The 27583-nt window shown below is 51.4% G+C and overlaps 1 protein-coding gene and 1 long non-coding RNA gene across 2 annotated transcripts; one reads left to right on the plus strand and one right to left on the minus strand.

Annotated features, from left to right (window-relative positions):
• On the plus strand, window positions 1-25575 carry LOC119105904 (uncharacterized). The gene is made up of 3 exons (XR_005095081.1): window positions 1-55; window positions 19642-19763; window positions 25332-25575. It is a non-coding gene; the product is annotated as an uncharacterized LOC119105904 (long non-coding RNA).
• Window positions 11824-13845, minus strand: LOC119105903 (uncharacterized). Its single transcript, XM_037229466.1, has 2 exons — window positions 13799-13845; window positions 11824-12792 (listed from the first exon to the last, which is right to left on the minus strand). Exons 1-2 carry the CDS (start codon window positions 13808-13810, stop codon window positions 11983-11985), a joined length of 822 nt encoding a protein of 273 aa, XP_037085361.1. The 5' UTR covers window positions 13811-13845; the 3' UTR covers window positions 11824-11982.
• Window positions 25576-27583: the final 2008 nt, after the last annotated feature.

Below are 27583 nucleotides of genomic sequence, written 5' to 3' on the forward strand. Positions count from 1 at the left end.
CGCGTTTCCCGCTCTACGCAGCGGCCGATCGACCTTCGCGCCGCGAGCGCCACGGGTGAGTCCGTGACTTGGCCCACGGCTGGCAGGCGGGTAGGTAAATAAGCATTTGGTTCACAAATAGCTGGACAGGATAGCCCATATCCTGCTGTTGGCTGGAGCGAGAGCTCAGATTAAGACGGGTTTCCTCCTTTGCATGATACTCGGCGTTCACGGCCCGTCGTAGACGTCTGGGAGCGCATGGTGGTCGCGCCGGCGAGCTCCCAGGCAAGACCCAGTCCGCTACAGTTCACGCCCAGCTTTTCTCAGTCTCCCACAGCACATCAGAAATCAATACCACCATCCAGAGCAGACGCCGTCGGCCAGCCGACAATTCATAACGCAATGGCGGCGCCACAAGCTGGCGGACTGCCAACAACGGCCGGCAGGGGAGGGTTTAGCGCTCGGCTACACTGGGACGCGACGAGCAAACAAGATCCACCGGCCCCAATATGGCGGACACCGGCACACCCCTGCTATCAACATGGACTGACCCAACATCACCCAACGCCAGAATCCAGCCGCGCTCACCTGCCTCGTTCCCCGCTAATTCCAGTGATAGCGCCAGATCTTCGCCACGAAATCGCATGTAGATATGTGCGAGAAGCTATGCCACACTCGCTTTCACTCCAGGATACGCAACACGACCCACAAGCTGCCGGAAAACCGACGCTTCGCAGACTCACCGCCGCTGCGCGACGCCGGAAAGGCGCGACCGACGCTGCCGACCTGGCAACCAATCAGAGAGCTCGGCACTAAACCCCTCCTGCGTCCGCCATTGGCAGAGCGCTCCAGCCGGCAGCCAATGAGACAGCGGCCGCACGCCACGACCGGTTGTTCTTTGTGTGGCGGGGAGCTGCTGCGGCGCGAGCGGTCTGCGGAGCGGACGCGCTCCAATGCAAAACAGGGCGATGGCTGCTGGGACGCTCGCCGTCCCGCCTCATTAGTGACGAATACACCAAAAATGGTGATCGCCGACAGCCATGTTGTAATTAGCCGCTGAGTTGTGGCATCGCTGAGGGAGATGGTGTGACACCCGGATATTGAGACGCGTTGTTGGTGCGGCGTCTGGGGGCCGGCAGTCTGCACGCTGTTGCCAACGATGATGCGCGTCGCTGTCGGTTGGGGATGACATCTTGTCACGCGCCAGTGCGACGTCAGATCTTGGGTGGTTCTGGCCCAGTGCCGAACACTGCACATGGGGCTGGCGAATGACTTGAAAAACAAGCTTTCAGGTTGAAAACTTGTGCTTTGTCGCTTCCGGTATGGCCCATCCTTTCTCCCAGCGGTGCAGCCAAAGGGGCGGGGGGTGGGACTTGTGGGGCTTTGGCTTCCCGTAAGGTTCGAGCGCAGCTTTCACCACAACATTACTGGATATAATTCCAGGTTTTGTAGTCAGGATGACTATTTTGGTCGTAAACTGCATAGATGCCAACATGGGCAGTGACGTTTGAGCCCAACGACTATAATTTAGGAGCAAGACAAGTTGACAGCCGACTAAATATTCACGGTATGCAGCTGAAACCATTGTTTATAGCACCAGGGCAAACCAACGTCGAAAGCTTATTGATACGCCTGGAACCGTATCTATTAGCGTTTGTGGGGTATGTTAGTCAGTTCGCAGTTCGTAGGTCCCGCTGTCAATAGGTTGGGACTCGCTCGCAAATCAATAAGCCCCTTCGTTCCAGCCTTCGCGCAAGTCATGGTACTCTCACCCCATTGCAAGTTCTGCCTGCGCCCCTGCTTTCCCCGGTGAAGCCGTCAGTGCATCATGTGCAGATTGGAGCGAGAAGGTTGTTTTTCTCTAAATAACCAAGCGGAGCTCTTGGGCATGCGATCAGCTATTACCACCAAACCCTCTGAAAGCACCATGTTGCAGAAAAAAACTATTGTCACTTGCCTAAAAACTGTTGCCTAGGAGCCGCTAGGCCTGAGGGGTTTCCACGTTGCGTTTGTTAGGTTTCCAGCTACTGGACGAAAAAGCAAAGGGGTGGGAGAGAATGCGGTTTGAACTTGCTGGGGTTTTAACGAAAGCTTTAGCCCGTTCTGTCCGACAGAAAATGCCCCAGCTCTGGCCGTTGTCGTTTTTGCTTAGCAGCCGACAATTATTTATCAACTTTTGAAATTTATTCTACAATGGACAGACAGAAAGAATACTTGATGCGTTCTCTGCCCCGTCACCCCCCCCCCCCCCGAGACACATTTTCCCCCCTCACCGTGTGACAAGAGAATTCACTGGTGGCGCCCTCAGTTGAAATGTCTGCCCTCGAGATCCAACGCCCGTCTGCCGCCTTTAGGTAGGTTTGTTTGTCATATATTCGTTACCATGACTTCAAGACTGCAAGCCACGATCGTGAAACATGAACCAGTTGTCGAGCAAATGCACCCGGACCATGCATTTAAGACTGATATCACACCGAAGAGATGCACTTATTCTGAACCCGGCACTGTTCGTACAGACGGGTAAGCTGTTTTGTGGCAATGACGGTGTGGTATTGAAGGACAACGTCTGGTATCGCTTTTGACCAGGCTCACCCTTGCCTCCGGGCGAACTCCAAATCAACTACGGAACCAGTCAAATTCATGTGGAGCCAAAAAGGGCTCGACTTTTAAAATTTCTCCCCCCCCCCGGGCCGAGTCGGAGAAAGTTTGCAATCTCGCGAGTGAGACGGTTCAGATGGAAGCCGGGTGACGCAGTACCTCCTATGGCGGATAGCTTCCACGTGCACCGAACGCAACACCGCCATAGATAACCACCGGATCGCTTTCCAGTCCTTCTCAAGGCTTTTATTTAGGCAACAAACTGTTCTATCCATAAAATGCATCCATAAAATGTCGTCGAATTGGCTGTATCTCAATCGATTCTGGAATTGAGCCATTTCTCCTGGCGTCACAACCGAAGCCGACCCAAAGCGATGCTCAGCTGCTCTGCGGGAAAGTCGTAATTAGCTCCCTGCATTTTGAGCTAGTGCCGGATTCCGTTTGTCGGAGTCAGTGTCGGGGCTAAAGCGTCGGCGTGTCGCAGTCAGTGTCGGATTATCAATTCGTTTGTCGCGAAATCGAACACTGGCTTGTCCCTGGCATCTGTTCTTCTATTGTCCACTATCCAGTGAGCTGGTATCCCTCAGTACCCATACCATAACGGGTAATAAGAAATCGCCTGACCTTTTGCAACATTCTCGCATTGCGATACGCTTGCTCGTGTGGTGCAGGGCGGGCGGTTTTAAAACGAGTTTAAGAGGATGATGAGTGGTTGTGGTATTCGCAGCAGATATTTGCTTACCTGGTACGTGAAAGGCGCTGGTGGTCGCTGAACGTTGCGCCCACAAAGTCATGACGTTTCGCTCGAAGGGCGAAATAAACTCGAACAGTGAAACTGGAAGCAAAACATGTGCTATCCAATTCATCAGAGCTTTTTTCATTACAGTTTTTAGACCGCAAAATGCGTTCAGCGTGCGTTGAGTCAAGTCAATGTACGTGCGTTTTATGTGTTTTTTATCAACACAGCGAGCGGCTTATCGGAATCTTTCAGTCATCTCTAAAACTAGATCAGGCTAATTCATTATTGCAGTCGTGAGATTGATAGTTGACCGAAAATGAGCCCGCACATTGCACACACTGGGAGTCCGGCATATATCCAGCAGGGCATATTCATAGCGCAATTCAGTACTTCCCCTGGGAGAATCCGTACATGCGTGGATGTGAAAATGTTGCATCACTTTGCTACGCGACGTTTAACAGCTTTTTAGGGGCGCCCAAGGATTTCTCAACCCAAGGACGATCGGAGAAAGCAATGCCTACTGTCAGCACCAATCCTCTCTGTTTTGAGGGTTCGATCACCGAACGTATGGCCAGGGTCCATTTCCCAAGCAGGGACAGGGCCAACTCTTGTATGTAGAACGTCCATACTTAAGCGGAAGCGACATGTGAAAGAAAATGCACAAAAGGTTTTGAGCCTGCTCGTTCGCAATCTTACGGGCAAGAACTGCTCTAGCTGGGGTTGCAGTTTCTCTGAAGCCGAACGGCGTTGGCGCTTCAGATAGCAACAGGCGGCGGGCGCCGCGCGCGAGAGAACGACCGTCATGACATGGTGTTTTCAAGTTTTGCCAAATCCATTCGCACCGTTCAGATGTCAGACTGGGGCGTTAATTTCACCTTCATAATTTTCAGACTGTTCTCTGAACAGATTAGGAGTTAGAGCAGCACGAAAAAAAGAGATTCTACTTTTACTCTTCCACTTACAAAACCAGATTCCAACGCCGGTTCGGGGCGCTGTAAATGCGAATGTTCCGCTATTATGAATCCAAAAATGGCGCAGGTGAAATATACGCCCGGACTGTTCTATAAGCGTACGAGCTGATGTTATAGCTCGTTCAAAGGCGCTTTTCTCAGATGTGTCACCATTTTCGTCCGCCCGTTCGTCGCCGTGCAGTGTTAGCCGCCGGGCTGACACGGCCCGGCCCACGGAGACTGCAACATCAGGCGTCGGGGTTATGTTTCCAGGGCTTGCGAGCGCGCATGTTCAAAACTGTATCACATAGCTTGTCTCACTGATCTTTGCTAGGCTAAAGGTTGCAAATTCTTGGACGGAATATGAGTCGACCATCTTAATGCAAATTTGTAATCATTTCGATATGCAGTCTACGTTCGCGAGTCCTCAATATCTCGTAGAACCGAGAACAAAATCTGACAAAGCCTCTGAGATAGATCGGTTAAGAAAGAGCTTTTCGGACCACTGTAAAACGAACAGCGCCGACGGATTGTTCCATGCAGACATTTAACATCCGATTCCTTTAGTTGAATGACTTTAAAATGCAAGCAGAATTGCATTTTCCGGTACCTTGTAACTTCTGTTTCAGTTAAAGAAGGTAAAAATAAAAATAAGATAAGTGAAATCGGGCTCTTGAAATGAAGAGGGACATACGTGGTGATTTTAGTTCGGGGGCCGCCTTTTTATCATCAGAAGGGCCTTTTATAACCCTGTACCCTCTCCCCCCTACCCCCTCCCTTATCAAGGCATTGGCTGCGCACCAGATATTGAGGGAATAACTGCAATTGTTCAGCTATGAAATTGCGCCAGCTGAATGCAGCTGGCCAGAGGCAGTGCCATGGATTTTTGAGGGCAGGGGCACGATTTTCAAGGGGGCTTCCTGGAAGAATGAGGCCTGCTCACGGGGCTCTCCTGGGCAGCGTCACATTCAAAGGAAGGAGTACTGAGGTTATCTGCTCCGTTATTGAGCGGTTACACGCATCATATCCAGGTAAATAGATGTCGATAATTAAGAAAATAATGAAGGCTTTCTAATTGTCCAGCAAAGGATCTCCGTAGCTCAAAGCAGTACATCATGATGCATAGAGATGACATGATGACTAATCCAGAAAAGAATACCTCCTGTTCACAGAAGGCCTCCAAATCTAAGTAAGGGGTACCCGTTATCTCAAAACAAGGCATTCTTATTTGGAACCGCGGCCATCTGATGCACGAAATGGGCAATGGGGCCTTCTCATCTAAAGCATGGGCTAAGTCAGAAGGCCAAGAAACGGGTCTTCCGAGCACAATTTATTGCTCCTTAGCTAACTGGCCTCCCCAAGCTGCGTGTTGGGAGTGAGGGCAAGGGACATGTTTTTGCCCCCACTGCCTCCCCCTGTTGCCGCAGCAGGGGGGAGGGCACAGAGGGCACGTCCCCCCCCGCGCCCCTGAGAACCTACAATAAGGGGCCCGAAAGACCGGCCGGAGGTCGCATTCAGTGGTACAGGCACGCAGGTTCTGGCACTCCAGTGCCAACCTGAGGACCCTGCATGCTGATCAGGGACCCACTGAGTCGATATGGGCCTATATTTTGGTCAGACGCCACCAGCAACGCACAGTCGCTTCCGTGGCGGCATGGGTACGTGGGCCCATTTCCCAAGCAGGGACAAAGCCGGGGCCAGCGATTTACATTACTCGAGGTCCCACAGGGCCTAACAGGGGCTCTGTGTTAGCCGGGGGCCCCGAGTCGGCCAGAGGCAGTATTCGAGGAGGCCGAGACCGAAGAGCCTAGAGACCCCACGGCGTCCGACGATCAAGGACCCGATTGAAGCGCCTAAGGGCACAGAAGGAACCTTATTCAGATGGTCGGAGCCTTATTCAGCGGCTCCGGCCTGCAACGACCCCACCCTCTCAACTCTACTCTCAAATAACGGTCAGAGGGCCCGTTACGTCGATCCGGAACCCCTGAGTCGATATGGGCCTATATGGGCCTATATGGGCCTATATGTCGGACAGGTACCACCAGGACCGCACAGCCGGCTCCTTGTCGGTATGGGCCTGAGGATCCACTACCCAACCAGCTATAAAGCTGAGGCCAGTGATCTACACTGGTCGGGGGCCTTGATCTGTCAGGGGCCCACAGTACCGAACGGATGGTCCTGTGCTCGCAAGGGCCGTGAGCCGACCAAGGGAAGTTTCAATGAGGCCCGAAGAAGGGCCCGGGTGACACACCATAACCGTCGACTAAAGGCCCGGTTGGAGGGCATCAGGGCACGAAGGAGTGGCTGTAGGTCACATATAGGATCCCGGCCCAGTAGGGTCGTAACCTGCAATATCAGTCAGAGGTCCTCTTGCACCGTTTGACGAACCCCTGAGACAATGCGGGTGTCTAAGTCGGTCAGAGGCCACGAACACCGATCAGTCGGGGCGACGTCCGCGCGAGCCTTTGAGGCCCATTTCCCAAGCAGAAGCGCGGCCGGGATCACGACTCACATTGGTCTGGACCTCTGAACCAATGGCTGTGGCCCCTGTGTCGGTCAGGGGCCCACAGTACCCTAACAGGGGGTCATGTATCGGCTAGTGGCCCGGGTCGGTCAAGAGGCTTTGTTTGAGGAGGCCCGAAGAGCAGCTGAAGAGTGTTTTGAGACCGAAGATCAAGGGCTCGATTGGATGCCTGAAAGGTCTGAAGGGCCGGCTGTAGGTCATAGTAAGGACCCCCGTCTATAAAGTCGTAATCTCAAATGTCAGTAAGAGAATCTCTGGTACCGATAGGGACCCCTGCGACGGAGCGTTCCTCTATTTCGGCCAGAAATCACCAACGACGAACAGTCGGCTCCGTGCTGGCCAGAGCTCTGGGGGCCCACTTTTCAAGAAGGGACAATGCTGGGCGTGCGATTTACATGGGTCGGGGCTGCTGTGTCGTTCACGGGCTCACAGATCCTTACAGAGTATTACGTGTCAACAAGGGGCTTGAATCGGCCAGAGTAATATTTGCCAAACGGAGACGGGACGGGAGCCCGAATGGCAGAGGGTCTGTTGCGTTGGTCGGGGCCCTCTGACAATTAAAAGGAACATAAGAACTTGTGATGAGTGCTCACACTGAGGCAAAATAAGGATTCTGTGCCACTCAGGGTCCCCTGTACCGAACGGTGGGCCCTCCAACCGTTTTCCAGCATCGGCCCTTTAAGCCTAAGTGGAGTCTATGTGCTAATTGTTTGACCACCTGCTGCGATCAGGGGTGCTGCTGCGCCAGTAACGGTCCATGCGTCGATCCGGGGCCAACTGCGCGGGTCAGAAGGCCTCCCGCGTCAGGGGGCGGACCAATGTGAATGTGATGTATCTCTCTAAGGGCCTCCGGATCGGCCAGGGATGCCGCCCCTGTCGCCAGAATGACAGCCAGAAAGCACACCGCGGTGGGACAGAATGACCCTTTAGCCTTTAACTGGGAACAAAAATATGCCGGGTAGTGTGGTACTCAAGGGACCCTTTTACCCGAAAGAAATAAGAGGTCTCATTTGTGTTGAATGATGTGAGTCAAAATGAGTTTAAAAAAATGCACAGGGCCATCCCATGTTTGCGTGAGAACGTTCATTATTTTGCAGAATCGACTGGTGAAAGGAACAACATCGAAAGGTATGAGCCCGCCCGCCAGGTGCTGATAGTGTAGCGGTTAACGCCCCTGCGTTAACCACTGCGCGTCCGGGTGACCAGAGGTGCGGGTTTAGATTGCCGCGGTGCCCACCTTTCCCGCCAGGGTGAGAGGTGGGCGACGCCATATAGCCCCAGCAGCTGAAAGAGTTGTAAAGCCCCAATGACACGCTCGCAAGTCTCAGGAGAGCAAGGATAGCGATGGCTTGGGCTGCAGTTTACTGTAAAACCGAACGGCGTTGACCATTGCAAGTAACGCCAGCGGGCCGTGCGCCGTGCATGCAACAATGAGCATCGCAACATGCAACTGAATGTCCTTCAAAGTCCAGTCGTACGCTTCAAAGATTATACTCGGCGAATCCTTTTTTTACAACTTCGTGGTTGTCCTCTAGGACAGATTAACGGTCACAGCAACACGGAAAATAGAGCTTTTACCTTTACTTATCCAGCTCCACCACCAGATTGCAGCACCACTTCGCCGGTGCTGCACAGACCTGTTATTGACCTGACCTGACCTGTTATTATCATCAATCTGAAAATCGTACGGGTGAAATATACGTCCGGCATATCTCTATATTTGCAATTTTGTGCCCTAAAGCGTTCAAAGGTACTTCTTTCAAGTGTATCAATATTTTCGTTCACCTGCTGGCTATCGTATAGCATTAGCCGCCGGGGCAACGTTGCGCAACTTACGGAGACTGCAACGCCTGGCGTCGAGGTTTTTGTTACGGAGATATGCGAACGTGCTTGCTCAGAACTACGTTACATAATTTGTGTCATCAATCTCGATCCTGACTGGATGGTAAGCATATCCAGACAAGCACAAGTTGTTTAACTATTCTGATCTTCAATCTACTTTTGCGGGGCTCTTGATATCCCTGTAAAACCCAGATAAAAACTCTGACAAAGCTTCTGCGTTCTGGAGTGGGTTGAAAAGAGTCCACTGGACTATTGCAAAAGGAAGAGTGCCGGGAGTCATTTTATGCAGTCGTCTAATGCATGTCTTTTAAGCGTATTGACTACAAAGCTCAGGCAGAATCGATTTCGTGGTAGCGTCTGGCCTCCACTTCAGGGTAAAAATGTGTAATATATATATATATATATATATATATATATATATATATATATATATATATAAGCTTTACGAAAAAACAACATGTCTCCACTAAAGAAATGGGTCATATCGGCAATTTTTTCGGGGGCCCTTTGTCAACCCTGTGCCCCCTGCCCTCCTCAGGATCTGGTTGCGCGCCTTCCGCTCCGCTGGGCCTTCCCGGTATCTGATCAGGAATCATCCTCACATCGGATTAGATCATGGGAACCGCTGTGATGCCTTTCGGAATGAAAGGAATGGCAGGCATATCTGCTTATGTAAGATTGCTTCGGTCATGCTTATTTTTTGAGGCGAGATTCACTGAATTGTTAATGAAAACCAGCTAACAACCGTACCAGACTGTCAACGAGCTTTAGTCGGCGATCCAATGAATTGAGTGCTTTGGAAAGTTGAACGATCGATTGATTAAAACGTTATGAAACAGGTCATCACTCGTCCCCATCACCAAGGTGCTATGCTTGTCTTAGATTGGGTTTAATGAACACATTGCAAAATGCTTCATCATGCTTACGCCATGATCTAAGTGACGCTCAACAATTGAAAAGAGAGGTTTCCAAGTAGTTGTACTGCACGCGGTACGTACCTGGGGGCGGCGCAGCGGAGGAGGCGGGAGGAGGATAGATGCGGCGATTGCCCCTTCTTCCGGCAGTCAGAGGGACAAGAGTATCCTCTCATTTTTAGGAGGTCCCTTTTCCAAAAAACTAAAAGCATTGTAACTGCCGGTAGATTACCCAAATTCCGATCATGAAGGTTCCCTCAGCGAGCTAGAGAATATTAGATTGGGCTCGGAAGACCGCTTTCTTCATGAAGAAGCCCATTCTCTGGATCACGAAGCCCCTTTTTTGAATGAGGGATCAGAAGGTCCAATGTTGTCTAAGCGAGGGCCCTTTCCTGGCTCGGAAGGCCCGTTATAAACTACGAGGCCCCATTCTGGGGCAGGAAGCACTCTTTTTTATTCAGGAGGCCCAATTTTTGGAACAGGCCCGTTTCAAGCATCAGATGTCCACGGTTCCTAATCAGGATGCCCTGTTTTGGTATAGCAATGCCCCTTGGCTAGACCTGGAGGCCCCCTTCATCGACCGGAAGCATTCTGTTCTGGATAGGAGGCCCCTCTATGGAACAGGAGGCCCTTATTTAGGTTACCGAGACGCTTTTATGGAGTATTGAAAGGCCCCCACTCTGTTTTTTCTTGTATATATTCATTTTCTTGGATATGATACATGCACAGCTTGGTAAAGGAGCGCATGGCCTCGGTACCCCGCCCTCTTGAACACGGAAAAGCCCAGGAGGCCCCGCTGTGAGGAGGCTCTCTTGAAAATGCTGCCCTCTCCACCTCCAACGCAAAGTCCGTGGTATCGCCCATGCAAGTAGCTATGTATCCGGGGTACCAATGCAGTCATTCTATGTCCCTCTCTGATATGTTCCTTATGGGTGTGTTAGCAAACAAGGCTAAGGGTGGAATCACCAATGTGCAAGCATTGTAAGCAGCATAAGAGCATGGAATCAATAGAATTGCGCCAGTATAGGTACACAGTGGCTAGTCATGTAAGACCAGTGATTCATGATGTCGTTGCCTGACATTTCTAAGGTTTTCCACACAACACATTACAGTAGTTTTAATCATTCGCACTGTTGTTGCCTCTCGTTTCAAAACTAGTGCGGGCGCATCTTAAATTTTACGTGTTTGTTGGCACAAGTATAATGTTTAATACCTGACTTGTTTCAAGTAGTTTGTACGCAATGCAGAAAGTTTTGAAAATGTTCCGGAAGTTCGCTGCCTTTTTTCAGTACGCACCATTGTCGGTCAACATTGAGCGCGGCTGTGGACTCTGACTGTGGACCCCAAACGACGGATCTCCGGTTGGGAAATGCTCGAATCTTGCGTCTCAGATCCTGCGTGGTCTTGGTGCGCATGGCGGATACGATGAAAGCATGTGTGCGGCCACGTGTCTGACTTTGGAGAGGAGATATCAGGACTGGACAGTTCAAAACTGAAGTCGGTGAAACAATCTGACCTGAAAACCAACTTTGGGCGGGACTAACGTTTAAACACGCGCATTCTACACGCAGAAAATGAAAACTCGTTTTAAGAATAACTAGTGGACGTGTCCCCCAGCCTCCAATTCCCCCCCCCCCCCTCCCCATTAGTCACACCCATAAATGAAAGCACTTCCGTCATGGCATTGGAAGTGTTGGTGATTTATCGGCACTTCTTAGGCATCTAGCATATTTAAGAGCTCGCAGGCCACTGAACTAATCCGTCCAGAGCCCAACAACCGAAATCCTCTGCTCGAGTGCGGTGGATATCACGTGAACACCATCTTCTGAACGCCGCATGACTGGCGGCCACAGGTGACCGTGGGCGTTTTCACAGCATCCTCTGGGTGATCTCACGCGTGATTTGGGAAGACGCCAGCAAGCTTACTTGCGCCTGACCTCAGCCGCACGGTGAAGCGGGACATGGTCTGGCGCTGGAGCGGAGGGACATGTCAAGCTCAGCTGGTGGGACACCAGCAGGACGGCTTCCTTTTCAGGGGCATCGTGAACACGTGCGTAAAAAAACAAGAGAGCAAATATTGTCCAGCGTCAAATGACAGAAGTGAATGTGCGAGGGTAGAGGGCGCGAGTAATGTAAAGAAGACTTAACTTGCGTAATGCAACCTCGTTTTCGCCACGCATGTCGGTGGCACCTTTCCTGATCTCTTCCTGTCTCCTGTCGTTACCCGTCATCTCGAGTTCCTAAGCCATTTCCCAGTTTTCTGCGCCAAATAACGTGTTCAGATATGCCAGGGTGTATTTCCATGACGTCACCACGGTACGTAGACATACAAATGAGCGTTCAAGGACACACCAGCACAAACACCGGCACGAGATTCAGACGAAACACCAGGTCAACGCAATTTTGCAAGAGGACTCAGTTAAAAAAATGCGCATTTTAGTAATAGAAACGGTTGAAGCCAGCGAAGGGAGCGGCGTAGGGCAGACCGGCGTAGGGCAGACCAGCATAGGGCAGACCGTTGTAGGCCAGAGGGCGAGCGGCGTAGGTCAGGGGGAGAGCGGCGCGGGCCTCAGCCGTCTTGAAGGCAGCCTCGAAGCGGGCCTTCTCAGCGGCCACCTCGGGGGTATCGGCCAGGTAAGAGGCGACGGGGGTGGCGCCGGCCTCGGCGGCGGCGGCAGCCTCGGCGAACAGGGCGCGGAAGCGGGCCTTCTCGGCGGTCACCTCCGGGGTGTCGGAGACAGGCTCGGGCGCCGAGCGGCGCGTGCGGGAGGCGGCCTCGGCGAACAGACGGGTGAACTCGGCGCGCGCCGCCTGCACCTCGGGCGTGTCCTGGACGGGGGCCGGTCCCACCAGGGTGTGGACGGGCGCCTTCAGGTTGGCGACGGGGGCCACGGGCAGGTTGGTGCCCTCCACCTGGAAGCCGTTGGCGCCGGCCGTGTAGGAGATGGTCTGCACCTGGCCTTCGGCGTCGACGTAGTTGTAGGAGCCGGCGGTGGTACCGTCAGCACGCCGGGTCTCCACCTTGTTGGAGAGGCCGTCGGCGTAGCCGTAGTGGTAGCCGCCGAACGTGTCCTGGGCGTGGTACTGCGAGCCGTAGGCGATCGGGGCGGCGTAGCTCCTCAGGTTGAGGCCGTACGCGCCCGCATAGCCAGCGTAGCCAGGGTAGCCAGCGTAGCCAGCGTAGCCGAAGTTGGCGTACGGCAGGTACTGGGCGGTGGCGATCGCCGCCAGGGCAGACAACACGACCTGCGGCAGGGAGAGGGGGAGGGGAGGTCATGACGATCCCGTGCTGAAGCTGGCGCTGGGCCAGTGGGACCAGGTTTGAGCCACGCACACGGGACGGTGAAGATGTACCTGGGACGGATACAATGAATTGTGAAGCCACACCCGAGAAGGACACATGGAAAAGTGAAACCTCACCCGAGAAGGACGCACGGAGTAGTGAAGCCACGCCTGAGACTGAGAGAAACGGCGGACAGGGAGAGTCACCCTGAGGCGCAGGCGGAGCGCTGGGACAGCGGCCACCCTTGGAGAAAGTCAGATAGGTACGGACGCAGAGAGCACAATTCTGACTGGGGATATAGTTAACTGTACAGTTGGATAGGGTGGGGATGGTTGGGAGAGGGGAGGGGGGGGGGGGCACCCAGGCCTTTCCAACGTTGAGAGGAACGGGGTCAATGTTTGCAAAATCTCGTCTTTTGGGTATCTGTATGTAGGCATAGCGTTTTTTACCTGTCCGGTCCCACCCTCATCTCAGTTTACAAAATTACGCCCTGATCCTGACATCTGGACACCGTGTTACAATGAAAACAACTCGCCGTGGCGTCCCAACGGACTCCAAACTGGAGTTCGCATTATGTTTTGGAGGTAGGCAAACAGCGCACTGTGATGAGATGGTTACGGAGGAATTGAGACGGGCACGTACCTCAGAGGAGCATACAGAGTACCTCGGATACAGGGTACCAGAATACAGAATACCTCGCTACTGAATCCCTTGGAGGTCAAATTCTAACACACGGGTATTAGATCGCACAGATTTTACACAATTCGAACGCCAACGACTCCAGTGCCTCTCAAACACAGGCATTTTCTTCGCCGAGATAGCAGAATGAAAGAGTCTTTGAAACTGGACGTCACTGCCCAAGTAACTGAGCTTCCTCAAATGCTTGTGACCCCACCAGGAACTGGCAGCCGCTTCGGGACGGGCGGCGGGGGAGGGGAGGGGAGCCGCTCTGGCGGACGGACCACTCACCAGGACTTTCATGGCTGAACTCGGCTGGGTGAGTGTGTGCCGCTGAGAGGGGCCCGTCCGGTTTTATAGGGCGGTGCTCGGACCGGGCGACCACGCCCTGCAGCCGCAGGGACCGAGGACGGCACGTGACTACAGACGACCGGACTGGAGAGCGGCCCATTGGGCCGGCAGGGACAATTTCCCGACGGGCCGGAGAGCGGCTCATGGAGCCGGCAGGGACCATCTCCTGACGGGCCGGAGAGCGGCCCATGGGGCCGGCAAGGACCATCTCCCGACCGGACCGGAGAGCGGCCCATGGGGCCGGCAGGCACCATTTCCCGACGGGCCGGAGAGCGGCCCATGGGGCCGGCAAGGACCATCTCCCGACCGGACCGGAGAGCGGCCCGTGGGGCCGGCAGGCACCATCTCCTGACGGGCCGGAGAGCGGCCCATGGGGCCGGCAGGGACCATTTCCCGACCGGCCGGCACATCAGTATCGCTCGCTGGCTTCAAAACTGCACTGGAGGTGCGGTTTGAGTCGTATGCTCAGCGCGTTGCAGACGCAATGTTCGACGCTTGTTCGACGATGACGGTGACGGCTTGACGGCTTGTTCGACGGTGAGGTGATGCTGTTATAGGCGAGAGCGCAAGTAATGGCATAGGGGAATGCCCCCCCCCCCCTCCCTTCGCCCCTTAGTACCGGAGCGGTCCTTCGGGTCCCTCGGAACAGACGAACAATGGCCCTACTAGAACGCTCGGAGTGCTCGAAGGAGGAGGGGGGCTTGGATAACGCATTAAGAAACGTGACCCCGCAGGGCCACAGTCTGCGAATACCAATCAGAGGGTCTCCTGTGCCGATCGGAAGTGCACAGGACAGTGAAAGGAGTCCGCACAGAGACAGTGGAAGGTTAGACAGGGGCTCCGGTAATGAACAGAGGTCCTCCACCCGCCTTCGCCAGGGGTCTGATAAGCCGAACTGAGGTTTCTCAATTCCCGGGCCAATTATTTTGCCTCCTGTGCCGGTAAGGTCATTTGGCATCAGCGAGAGCCCCTTACTTGAGTCCGCGGCAAATATTTCGGTCAACGGGTCAGCCTCGTTAGGGAGGGGACTAACGTATGGCACGTCCCTCCGAAGATCTCCGGATCAAAAAGGCTTCAGCCCCTGAATGGAAAACATAACGGGGCACATGGTGTTCTACCCACGGGGCCCCCTGTCCGAGAGAGGCAAGGGATCTCTTTAGTGAGTTATAAATGGTGCCCATCAATGAATGCGTCCGTCGGTTTGCCTGAAAAAGGAACAGTTTTGGCCGTGAGGAAAAAAGTGTGTCATATCCGACTTTTTTTTTGGGGGGGGGGGAAACCGCATAATACCTTTTTAACTGAGTCCTTCATCAAAATCTCTTTCCTCCCATTACCAAGGCTCTCGCTGAGCCACTGGTTACACTAGCAATACCTTGACCACCATCCGATATCAAACGGCCTATTGTCATTAGTATGCTTCAAGCATAGCCATTCCTCCTTCATCTTAGGCTGTCTGGAAGGGACCTCGCGTGTTTGGCTTGGTGTCTGGTGGATAGCATCGCGAGATCAGGAGATAGCCGAAGCAACCATGGTCCAAGGGGCGACTTTTCCAACTTACACGCTGATGCAATGGTTTCGAATCGATCAGAGTTTGTGGTGCGATTTTGAAGCTGTACATTACTTTCAAGACGCGCTTGTGTCTACAGGAGGTCAAGTGTGTTACAGATAAACTAGTTTATGTAGCGCAGTGAAACCTAAAAAAACTAGTTTTAGTAACCATCGCCTCTCTCTCTTTCTCTCTCTCTCTCTCTCTCTCATCTCTCTCCCGCTGAGCAAGCTGCAGAGCGATCTCGCACCTCGATCTCTCGCTCCTTCTAGGGAGATCTCGGTGTGGATATCTCCTCTATTATCTATCGTCTCGCTCTCTCTCTCTCGCTCCTCTCTCTCTCTCTCTCTATCTCTCTCTCTCTCTCTTCTCTCGCTCTCTCTCTCTCTCCTCTCTCTCTCTCCTCTCTCTCTCTCTCTCTCTCTCTATCTCTCTTCTTTCTCTCTCCTCCTAAGTTGATCATAAACCTGCACTCAGGTTTCTCAACCAGTACCGTTTTAATTATTAATATACTCCTTCCCTGGATGGATGCTTACACAGGTTCCATGCGTGTTTTCTTTAGCTTCAGCGGCCAGCGCTTGAGAGTATAGCGTATACTATGCAGTTGTACCTTTCCGATACCTCTGACTTGTCACAAGTGTCAAGCCCGCTTTCCTTGCCCGCCCGCAGCATCCACCTGCTAGCAGTAAGACTTGAGCGGTGACCTTTCAGGTCAGGTTTCCCCACCAGCTTGACCTCGAGCTCCATGCGCGCGTGCCCGGAGCCGCCCTTTTGCGACCTGTGACTAACGGCCGTTGGGCCTGGGTGAAACCGACTTAAATATAGGCAGACCACCTGCAGTGATGGTGCATCATCACCTGCTCTTCTGAGGAAGTGCTGGGTATGAACAGGCTGATCTTCGACAAGAACGCAAGCCTGATCGGCCTTCGGCCTCCTTCCAACACCATCGGATGAAAACCGTTCTATTGAAAACAGAGAGGGTGAAAGGCAACGGCAATGCAAGCAAAACGGCTTTCCCAGTTGTATTGCAACGTTCTAACGATTAATAATCTCCTTTGCAAGGCATCGTTATGGTATCAAGCCAACAGCTCAGATGGCAGTGTCATATGCTGTGCAAGGAAGTCGTTGTAAACGGTTTTCTTAAAATAATAGGCACTCCCGCGTAAGTCACACGAGCCGGTGTGGATCGCTAGTTCGGATTTCTCCTCGGAATTCTGAGGAGGCCAAATCATGGGCCGCCGATTAAACGGAGTGTTCTAAATGTGAAGATATTAAAGCAAGCGTCAGTTATGATGAAATAAGCTCACTTAGAACTAATGGCGTGCTGCGAGGGGAAAAAAATGCTGTACACAACGCAATTTTCTTGTTTGGTGCACGTGTTCCTCAATGCGTCATTGTTTTATTACGTCAGTGTATCTTGCACAACATTGATTATGAGCCAATGGATGGTGTGTTTTTTGGTGTGAGGAATAAAAAGTAAATAAAATAAAACCGTTATCCCACATTCTCACACGGAAGAACCTCACCACCAGCAACCTTAGTTTCTCGACGTCATATTCTCTTTGGGTTTTAGATAAACGAAACACGTGATGCTAGCTTCCCTATCTGCGGCCTTGATGACTGACGCGCGGTGGCGCCACGCTGGTGTGCGAAATGTTGCGGATGGTTGTTGCGTGAATTGATTGATAATCATTTTGTGCTATTCTTATGTAAACTGACATATATATGTATATATATATATATATATATATATACACGATACAGGTATGTTGCAGACCTGCTAGGTCTGCAACTGGGCTGTTAGCTGCCTAATATTATCCTGAAAGGAAAGGCTCGCTCTTCCGTGCGTATATCACAGGATAACATTAGGCAGCTAACAGCCCAGTTGCAGACCTAGCAGGTCTGCAACATACCTGTATCGTGACAAGTTATTGATTTTGTTTTTTCTGAATTTGTAGTGTTGTTAACATTGAAAAACAGCAATTTTTTTGGTACATGGGGAATAACCTGAGCAGATAATCAGCAATGTTGATAAACTTAATTTCATTAATTTACATTAACAACAGCACACATCGGTGGACCTGAAAAAGTGGGGAGTGTGAGCAGCAACGGCTGTGGAGAACTCCTGGTATGATTCTGGTTCTTGCTGGTTCTTGAACATGATTTTAGAATAGATCTTGGTTCTTGCTGAAACTGAATCCCCATCTTAAGCCTGAGATGAATCTTGGTTCTTGCTGGATCCCTATGCATATTCCAGGCTGGGTCTTGGTTCTTGCTGAATCCCTCAACATAATGCCGGGCTGGATGTTGGTCCTTGCTGGGTTTCCTATGTCCAATCCAAGCTGGATCTGGGTTCTTGCTGGTTCTTTCAGTTTGGTATCAGGCTGGATCCTGGTTCTTGCTGGATCTTCCATTTTCAAGTCAAGCTGGATCCTGGTTCTTGTTGGATCTTTTGGCATATTGTCAAGCTGGATCCTGGTTCTTGCCGGATCTTTCGACTTATTGCCAGACTGGTTCCTGGGTTCTTCCTGGCTTCGGAACCAGGAACCAGGAACCGGTTCCAGGCAAGAAATCTTGGGAACCAGGCACATGTCGGGAGCCAATATATCTTGCCGTTGTGTCTGGAAATCGTGCTTACGAACGCCCGCTTTGAACGACTCGACAGCAATATTTTTATTGGCCTCGATCGCCGCATGCTATTGAAATGGCGGGATGTGAATAACGCTATTATGACAACATGGATGCCTGTGCGACCTTGAAATAGTCTCCCCGAAATAGTCTGCATGTCTTCGCGAGCGTGCTCTCAGAAACTAGATGGTTTAGGCCTTGAGAACATTGGGGCTGTGAACTGCACTGAATGATCTTCAAGGTGGCTATTTCAGTTAAAAAGCCCATACAAAGAAGGAACACTTCCTTTAAAGGGAGACTTTGTCGTGGAGGCTGTTTCAAGGCCTTTCAGACATTCATGACGTCATAATAACGTCATTCATGTCCTGTCATCTATTGTTCATGCGGCGGCCAAGGCCAAGAAAGACATGATTGTTGAGCCGTGCATGTTTGGTGTTCGTGAGCACGATTTCCAGACATAACGGCGGCCAATTGGCTCTCAGTCAGTGCTGTGTGAGGTGCGATGACACAACCAAACAATGACGTACTGAGGAGCATATTTACTGAAAAAAGATGTTGTATTATCTCGAGCAGTCTTTTTCGGTTGAGCGAATACCAATAGTTATACGTGAGCTTATTTCATTGTACCTGGTGCTTCGTTCATTCTTTTCAAGCGTGGAACATTCCTCTTTAAAACTCCCCCTGAACTAGATTCTTTTTTCATAAATCTTATCTGAATGGTTTGCATGGCTAGCTTTAGGTGCGAGGTATCTGCCAAGGATAACTAACTGCGTTTTCCCTGCACCCATCATCCAAGTTGTGACGTCCAGTTCAGCGGATAATTTCACCCCCGCCCTTTTGCCAGATTGGATTGCAGAAGCGTCTCCGCGTCGTGCAATGCTGCGACACGTGCGCGCGGACCTAGTTTGAATGCCTGCTTGTTTTTTTTTAAAGATCTTAAGAGAAACGGTAGAAATGAAAATTTTGTTCTTCAGAGCAGTTTTTCCTCTTAGAAGCGTATCAATAGTTATAAGTGAGTTTATTCATCTTACCTGATACTTGCTCCAATATCTTCAAATGTAGAACATTCCCTTTAAGCGAAACAGTGAACTTACCTGAGCAAGACAAGCGATGGTGCCCGCACATCGTGCCTGTGCCGCGACCCAGCATATGATGACAGTACCTTTCTGTAGCTTTGATATCTAGCTACGGGAATGAAATTGGTGAGGCCCACGCAGGGTCTCTGAATATTCCGCATTAAATGGGATGAATCTCCTGACAAAAAAGGACGTCGGAATGCTGTTTTCACGTTGGGAATAGAAGCCGCTCACTTGTCAGCCCATTGCCAGTATGTAAACGTGGAGTAGGGTTTCGCAGCGGTGTGTGGGTATAACTAAACAAATCACTGACAACTTACCTATTCACGTCGCTCGTCGTTTTACATGTCTGGCTCGCTTTTTTGGCTGTCGCCATTTATTCAGGAATATATTAATGCATGAACTAAATTTGGCATGAGTGGGAGAAGGAGGGAGGCACAGCCCACGGGGCCACCACATGACCTCGCCTCTGATGATCAGGACACTGCTGGATTTCTGGGCGGCATAACGGCACATCAGTTGACCGTTGGCAGTCCTGCCACCTGCGGCGCCATCTCCGCCTGGGATCACCGTCTGCGGACGGAAGGAGGAGCCGCGAGGACGACCTGGCGGCCCCACCCAAACCGGTGGACCGGTCCACGGGGCCGGCCTTGAGGTGAGCTACAGTGGCGGGCTCAGGGTTTGGCCAAGGGACATGCAAATCTACTGGGCCCCACTAACATGAGTGGTCTCCACCTCGTTGACAGGACAGCCCCCCCCCCCCCCCCCCCGTCAAACACACACTAAAAAGCTGATACCTGAAAGCGGCGTCGGCCATTCACGATTAGTTTCTGCCCGAAGCGCTACGATTTTTTCTAAGTTACGGGCTTGACAAAACGGGCCAGTGCATTTGGGTGGCACTGAAGCTAAGAAGTGACATTTATGCTGCAAACCCGTAACGCATGCAGCCTGCGATATCGAATGAACAATATACTCAGCATATATGAGTATCTGCTAGCATATAGGTCGGTGCGTCAGGAGACCCAGGGCGCAGCCAGAGCCTTGGCAGGATGGGGTGTGAGACACATGATTAAAAAAGGACCCCTGATGGTTAAAGGCTTGCACAAATGTTGTAAATGGTCCAGTTGTTAATGACATGTACGATTGCAACCGTTCGTCGCCAGCTGGCTGGTGTGGGGTCCGAGGTCCAGTGCATGGTGCCTCTCGCGAGTACCTAGTAGGGACACCATTCAAGCACCGAAGTACTTTTGAATCTTAAACAGAAGTTAAAACAATACAGTTAAAACAGTTAAAGTTAAAACAGACGGTAAGTAGAGGAAACTTTTATGAAGTTCTGGGAATGTCTTTTTTTGGGGGGGGGCCAACACATACTCTCAGAGTTTTTTTGGGGGGAGTCATGGCCCCGTGCCCCCTCCCCCCCCCCAGGATCCGCCTATGAAGCGATGGCTACCACTTTAGAGGACAATCTCAAATATGAAGAAAAAAAGATGCGCACTAGCCTGATCTTTGTGGGGTACGGATTTATTTTGAAGTACTTTCTGAAGCATTATTTTATGACGGTCGTTTTCACGCACACGGCACACGCCGGCTGATATTACTTGCCGTGCCCAACGCCATTCAGTTTCACGGCAAATGCAACCCCCGCCATCGCTGTTCTCGCTCCTTAGAATGCGAGCGCGCAGGACTCGAAACTTTATGATGTAATTTGTTTCACTAATCGTGTTTGTAAAAAAATAAGCGTCATCAGACAAACCTAGGCTGGTCTTTTTCGTTTTTGAACTCATGTTTACCCACTCTTTTCAACACTTATGAGACCCCTCAGTTTGCCGGGCGAAGGCTTCCTTGTGTAAAATACTGGGAAGGGGGGGGGGGGCACATTAGTGTTCCCTGTCAAGGGCTGAAGCGTCATGCCATCCCAGTGCGGGGGCCCTCCAACTGTCATTCTGGCGACGGAGAGCGCTTCCCCTGGTCGAACCGGAGGGCCTTGGAAGGATACATAATATCATGTTGGTCACCTCCCTGACGCGGGAGGTCTTTCAAGCGGTGCAGATAGCCCCGGATCGACACAGGAACCCTCAGTGATGCAAAAAGATCCCTGACCGCCGCGGGCGGTCCAATAATTGACATATAGACTCCGATTTGCCTCAACTGGTACATGGCTGGAATTGGGTTGGAGGGTTTACCGCCTGGTACTGGGGAGCAGGCGGGGGGGGGGGGGGGGGCTGACTGACACGGGGCCCTGCTGTCGTCTCAATGAGAACACTCACTCTGTGTTCTCAGGTGTCCTTTCATTGTCAGAGGGCCCTGACCAAGGCAAAAGGCACTCTGGCATACGGGTCCCGCCCCCGTACCTGTTCAGCAAACGTGTTCAACGCTGACTCGAGGCCCCTCCTTGACACAAGGCTTTCTGTTAGGCATTGTGGGCCCCTGACTACATGAACCCTACTGCGGCACTGGCACTGCGGGGCACTCGAGTGCCCCGACCAATGCAACAGTGCTGTTGGTGGCCTCTGGCCAAAAAGAGGTCGGCACTATCCCATGAGCTCCCAATCGATGCCAGCGGCCCCCTGACTAGCATGCCCTACGGGCTAGCACGCCCTACGGGCGGTGTCCTTATCGTGACCTACGGCCAGTCTTCCAGGCCCTTCGGCCCCTTCAGCCATTCAACCGATCCCTTGACCCTTGATGCTGAGGGCCCTTTGGCCCTCCTCCCGGCCTCCTCAAGCAAAGCCTGTGACGGAATCGGGGATACTTGCCGACATATGACACTCTGTTGGGCATTGTGGGGCCCCTGGCCGGCACAGGGGCCCCAATCATTGTTTCAGGGACTGAGACCAATGCAAATCGTGGGCCGCGCCCTCGCTCCGGCTTGATAAATAGGTTTCCAGGGTTCAGGCAGAAACGGAGTCAACTGTCGGTGGTGATGGTCTCTGGCCGAGGTAGACGCCCCTGGCCCGCATTGTCTAATTGTGTTATCAATCGGTTCAAGAGGACTCTGACAGATATTTCAGGCCACGGCTGTGCGGGCCAGGATCCTTTATGTCACCTAGAGCCATCTCTATTACGCCTCCCAATCACGGGTGTCAATTCTTATTCTTTTGTGAGGGTCCTGGCCCCCCATGTTGAGTTGGGCCCCCAATATTGGCTTGTCCCCCCCCCCCCAATGTGTTTGCCTGGAATACTACAAAAAAGAACGTGGGTAAGAGAAGATCATAACGCAAAGACTTTCTTGATTTCCTTGATCTGCGTAATGGTGCCTCGTGCCACTCTCATAACAAAAAGTCTTGGTAAGGTGGTCCCTAAAGAGGCGCCTTCACGTGCCGATCAGAAGAGACTCGTGCGTCCAGTGTCTGCTCCCTGAATCATACCCTGCATGACTTCCATGCTGCTTAGATTAAAGACTTTTATGATTATATAAAGACTAAAAACATATATTGCGCTTAATAAAAATAAAGTGGGCTAAATCCGGTGAGACATATGAGGGGTATGTTGTCGGGCCTGCGGTTCTACCCCCCAATAATTTACAAAAATTGCCAACTCTGCTCTCAATTGGCCCTTGATCGTCGTCTTCATCGGGCTCTCGATCCCTTTTCTGGCCTAATTACACACTGTAATTGGGCGACTTGCGGCCCCTTTCCAACACGGAAGCCCTATTAGACACTGTGGGTCCCCGAAAGACGCTGGGGTCCAAACCAGCATAGGTCTCTGGTCCCGGCTTTGTCCTGCTTGGGAAACGGGCCCTCGTAACCTAAGTGTGCATGTGTGGAGAGCGGTTGGGGGGGGGGGAGGCTATTATCCATTGTCCCGCACACTGCGAGCCCCTGATTTCCAGAGGGGCCTCTAAGTGTTTCAAAGGCCCAGACCAATCCAAGTTGCGGGCCTTGGCCTCGTCCCTGCTTGAAAAATAGACCCCCAGGTTTCAAAATGGCACGGAACCGGCTGTTCGATTTTGGTCGCCTGTGGCTAAAAAAGAGGCCCACATGTTCTCAGGTGGCTCCCAATCGGTGTCAGAAGCCCTCTGTCTGACCTTTGATGATCCAATGTGACCTTAAGCCAGACTTCCGGAAACTTAGGCCCCCCAATCAAGCCTTTGATCGCTGGTCCCGGGTGTATCTTCGGGCCCCTCTTCGGGTCTCCTCACACGCTGCCCCTGGCAGTCTCGGGGCCCCTGCCGATACAGGAGCCCCTGCTAGGCAGTGTGCGCCCCTAACAGAGCGGGTCCATCATTCCCTCAGGGCCTCCTACCAACATAAATCGCGGGGGCCCGGCCTTGTCTCGGTTAAGAAGCGGGCCCTCACGCCCATGCCGACACAGGGCTGACGGTGGGGTATTCGTAGTGTCTGACCAAAATAGAGGTCCTCTTTGACTGATCTGCTTTATCTGCCTGGCTTATCTTATCTTATCTTATATTATCTTATCTAGCTTTTTATGGCTGATCGGCTTTAAGTGCCCTATGGCTGGCATTTGAGGGCACAGTGCTGAGAGCCGGGCCCCTAGCTACGATTTAAGACCAGCTCTTCGGGCCCTCTGGGCCTACAAACCCGACCATTAATCGTGGATCCCGAGGAACCCGAAGGGCCCCTTGGGATCCAAGGGGGACCGGTACGTGCCTCTGAACCCTCCCCCGTGTTCGCGCCATTGCGCCCATGTCATGATTTTCGTTTCGCTTAGCTGTTGAATAAGTGACACTCACTACGCTCGACCATCACATTCTTAGGACAGTCTGAACGTTGCCATATTTCAAAATTATTCATTATTGCCAAAAGAAAAGCACAGCATTAGTCATTATCTGTCAGCTGGTCATAGCATGAACTAGTCGGCAAGCTGCCAGAAATCGGCTAGTCGCAGTCATTTTTTGGACCAAGTGCTGTGTCTCATTTTAATGGCGTTTAGTAGCCTACCTTGGGCCACTTTGTCATATCTTCGCGGCCTTAAATTGGCAAGATCCGTCATAATGTGGCCAAAATGAGCGCACCCCATCTATGTACCTACGCGGTACGTATAGCTTTCCAGGACTGCGCAGTCAGATAGCTTCCCGGATGAAAAAACATGGGGATCTTAAAAGTCGGTGTCCTATATTTGAGAGTTTTTTGAAGGGAGCACAAATTCCAGGGGCAACAGCGTCGTTCGTCTCTCATTGACGAAATCCTTGATCCGCCCCTAGACTCAAGATGCGTCTCTCTGCCACTAGCATGACAGGTAAATGTAAATGGACCATCCTGCCTCCAAGCACGCTTGGACCAGGGACAATAGTTTGGCCGGACACTTACTGAGGTCAGCCCCGACCGCACGTCCTGCTCTGCCGGCGCTAAGATGTGCAACACGTGCAAAGTGGGACTACCCGCTCGGTGTCACACCAAAAACACTGTTGACACTGATGACTGATGACTGTGACATGTGTGATGATGACTGATGACTGTCATCTGATGACTGATGACTGTGACGTGTGGGATACCCAGCAAGCTGCTCACGTCGTTGGATGAAGAATAATTACCTTGAATACTTAATGTACAACTCCGTGTCGTTAACAAAATTACGCCCGTTGCACTTAGAGATAATGTCTCGCTTGTACGCCCCATGGTCAATTTTAGCTTCGGAGTCGTTCAAAATCTCGATAATTCATGTGTGTCAGGTCAAAGATTAGCCGAAATGAGAACCCAGCAGCCATCCCTGAAATTCAAATCTTCTTCTTAGCCTTCATCGTTCCTTCGCATTGAATTCCAGCACTAGGGCCTGTTTAGTGTATGACATCATCGTAACAAGTAGCATATGGATATGTATTTCAGTGTTATTGTTTTTTGACGTGATTGACACCAAGGAAGGGCGATGTCCGAAACGTATCTATCATTCATTCTTAGGTTCAATCGTATCACTATGAGCACATGACTTATTTCAGCTCCTTTTCGGCAAAACAACTAAACTCTTTAATACGCGGGGTTAACTTTGAGGGTGGGGAGGTCATACAATCTTCCAGGGAAGACCAAATGCTGCTAGCATTTTTTCCTTACCTAGCCCGCGAGAAGAGCCACGGTTCAGGTCAAACTCTAAACCCATGTGTCCCAGCAGGTCAACCTATACGACCCTGGAAACAGCATGGAGCCCCCGAGCAAATGGAAAGAACCCGTGGAGGGCTCCTGAGCGACTGATAGCGCCAAGCAGGCAAGCGTACAGGACCTCCATCGACAGTGTCGGGGCCTCCCTCTAACCTTTTTTCCTTTCATAGGAAGGACCAAGTACAATTTGGAGCCGCTCAGCTGAGAAGTGAGGAGTGCCCACGTAGGCCAGCACATCAGGCCTTCCGCAACAGCGTGATGTCCTGAGCACATGGGCAGAACCCAAGACCAATGTGCAGTGCCCCGGAACAAGCTAGAGTACCCTGGGTGATAATCATAAAGGCCGCAGTAACAGCGAAGGCCTTCCAAGACAAAGGGAATTTCATATAAGCGGCCCCTGTGAGATCGAGGATACCGAGGTATGTTAAAATACGCGCTCGGACGGGGGTCAAATTCACCCCTCCAAAGGTTTTCCGGAATGGTTTCCGAGCAGCGCGGCGAAGCCACGCCAAATTTTGCATGGCTGTAGTCAACTGAATGGCGCATGGTTTGGTATCAAAAATTTACAAGCACTTTGTAAGGCTGCTGACCTATGGCACGTCAAAGTCAGACCATGGTTTCAGCGAAGTCAATTTCTAGGGAATCATTCAATCTGATGCAACCATAAAGTGTTAGACAAAGCCATACATGCCTGAGATCTCTCTTAGGCAACACAGCACCTTAATAAACAAATTTCATTGACCTAGGGTCAGGTATGAAGGTCAGACCAAGAGCAAAGTCAGACCACAAGCAAAGGTCAGCACTTGTTTTTTATTTTATGGCTTGCTGTATGGGGTAGTTTCTGGTGCTCATTTCGAATCTATTGATAACAGGACCGCATTACACATCTTCCGTGGTCTTCTTAAAGGTACGAAAACGTTACTGACCGAAGACGAATCAGGTCAACACCCTGTTTTTAGGAACATATTGCCTACCACAATCTTTGTCGCTTATCCAAACGCAAAACGCAAAGCGGTATTGTATGATTTTAATCACCATGACCATCAAAAGGTCAAACAGGGTCACTGACCTTAAATGAGCATGTGAATTTTTGCTTAGAGCAGTTATCTAGGTTCTCGCCACACTTTGGAAAACAACCTGAAATTTGACCTTGTTTGACCTTACTTGACCAAAAGGCTATGACCTAGGAACCTCGAACTTTGACTTAAGTGAGTTCACGTACAGGACAACACACCCTGTGAATTATATGTCACTAGCTCTTTTAGTTCCTGAGATATGTGGGGAATTCAATCAAATTGACATCCTACCCGAGCGAATGGAAGCCAACCGACCTGGCCGGGCGCGTGTTAACACGGGGTGATGATCCTGTGGTCGCCGTGGGTTCTTGGACTGAGCGAAAAGAGCCAAAGAACAAGATGGTGACCCCCTGAATGATCGGGAGTGTCTCAGCAGGTATCTGACTGAAAAGTCGAGTGAAAAAAATCGAACAAAGAAAGGCGAACAATGAAATGCCGGCAGGTATACAAGTCGGATCGGAAAAGTTAACGGCGAAAAAAGCCAAAGGGATAAGTGCCGACAGGAATCAAAGTCGAATGGGATAAGGTCAACAAAGATAAAAGTTGGCAGGGACCAAATATTGAAAAAACACCACCGGTGTGAACCAAAAGACCAGTGGGAGCCTCGAAACAGTGTCCGGTGTTTGTAAAGGAACCGATGGGAACCGGGAAGGCAGATGGTGTTTGTAAAATGTCAGTGTAAACCAGGAGACGGGTTCCAGTCTTTTAAAGAAACCAATGGGAACTAGGAACCCCTAATTTTCTTTGTGGAAGAACCAGCGAGAACTCAGAACCAATGTGCTATGTTTGCCAATACAACCAACGCCAATGGATACTGTGTATGTACGAACAACCAATAGGATCCGGGGGGCGGTGGGCGGAATTTATGCAATAACCAGCCAGAACCAAGGATCCAAAATCTCGTTGCCATGAGAAGAGATGAATGGGAACCAGGACCCCACATTGGGAACCAGACGCGTGTCTGTCTCGCATCATGACTGACGAAAAACGGGACTCGCGACGGGTGCTGGTGCCTGCCAGCTCTTGTCATGGGCGCCGATACTGCTCGCGATCGGTCCAGAATGTCCGTAAAGAGGAAATTTTCATAGGAATAGATAGAGGCTAGCAGGATGCAGATCTATGCTATGCTATGCAGATCAGATAGCAGATCAGTCACCTGATAGCCTCAGGATGCGTTCCGTATGGTTAGGTTGTAAAGGCTCGAACGCTGTTTTTCTGCCAGGCGCGTTTGCCGGGTGAGCAAAAGTGGGCCCGCGAATCCTGGGCAGCGAAGCCCACTGAATTCACTGGACCTCCGAATGCACTCCCTTCATGCCCTTCCATGCCGGACGTCGAATCATTAAAGG

This window comes from Pollicipes pollicipes, unplaced genomic scaffold (genome assembly GCF_011947565.3).
Source record: "Pollicipes pollicipes isolate AB1234 unplaced genomic scaffold, Ppol_2.1 Scaffold_6138;HRSCAF=7277_pilon_pilon_pilon, whole genome shotgun sequence".
NCBI classification, from domain to species: Eukaryota; Metazoa; Arthropoda; class Thecostraca; order Pollicipedomorpha; family Pollicipedidae; genus Pollicipes; species Pollicipes pollicipes.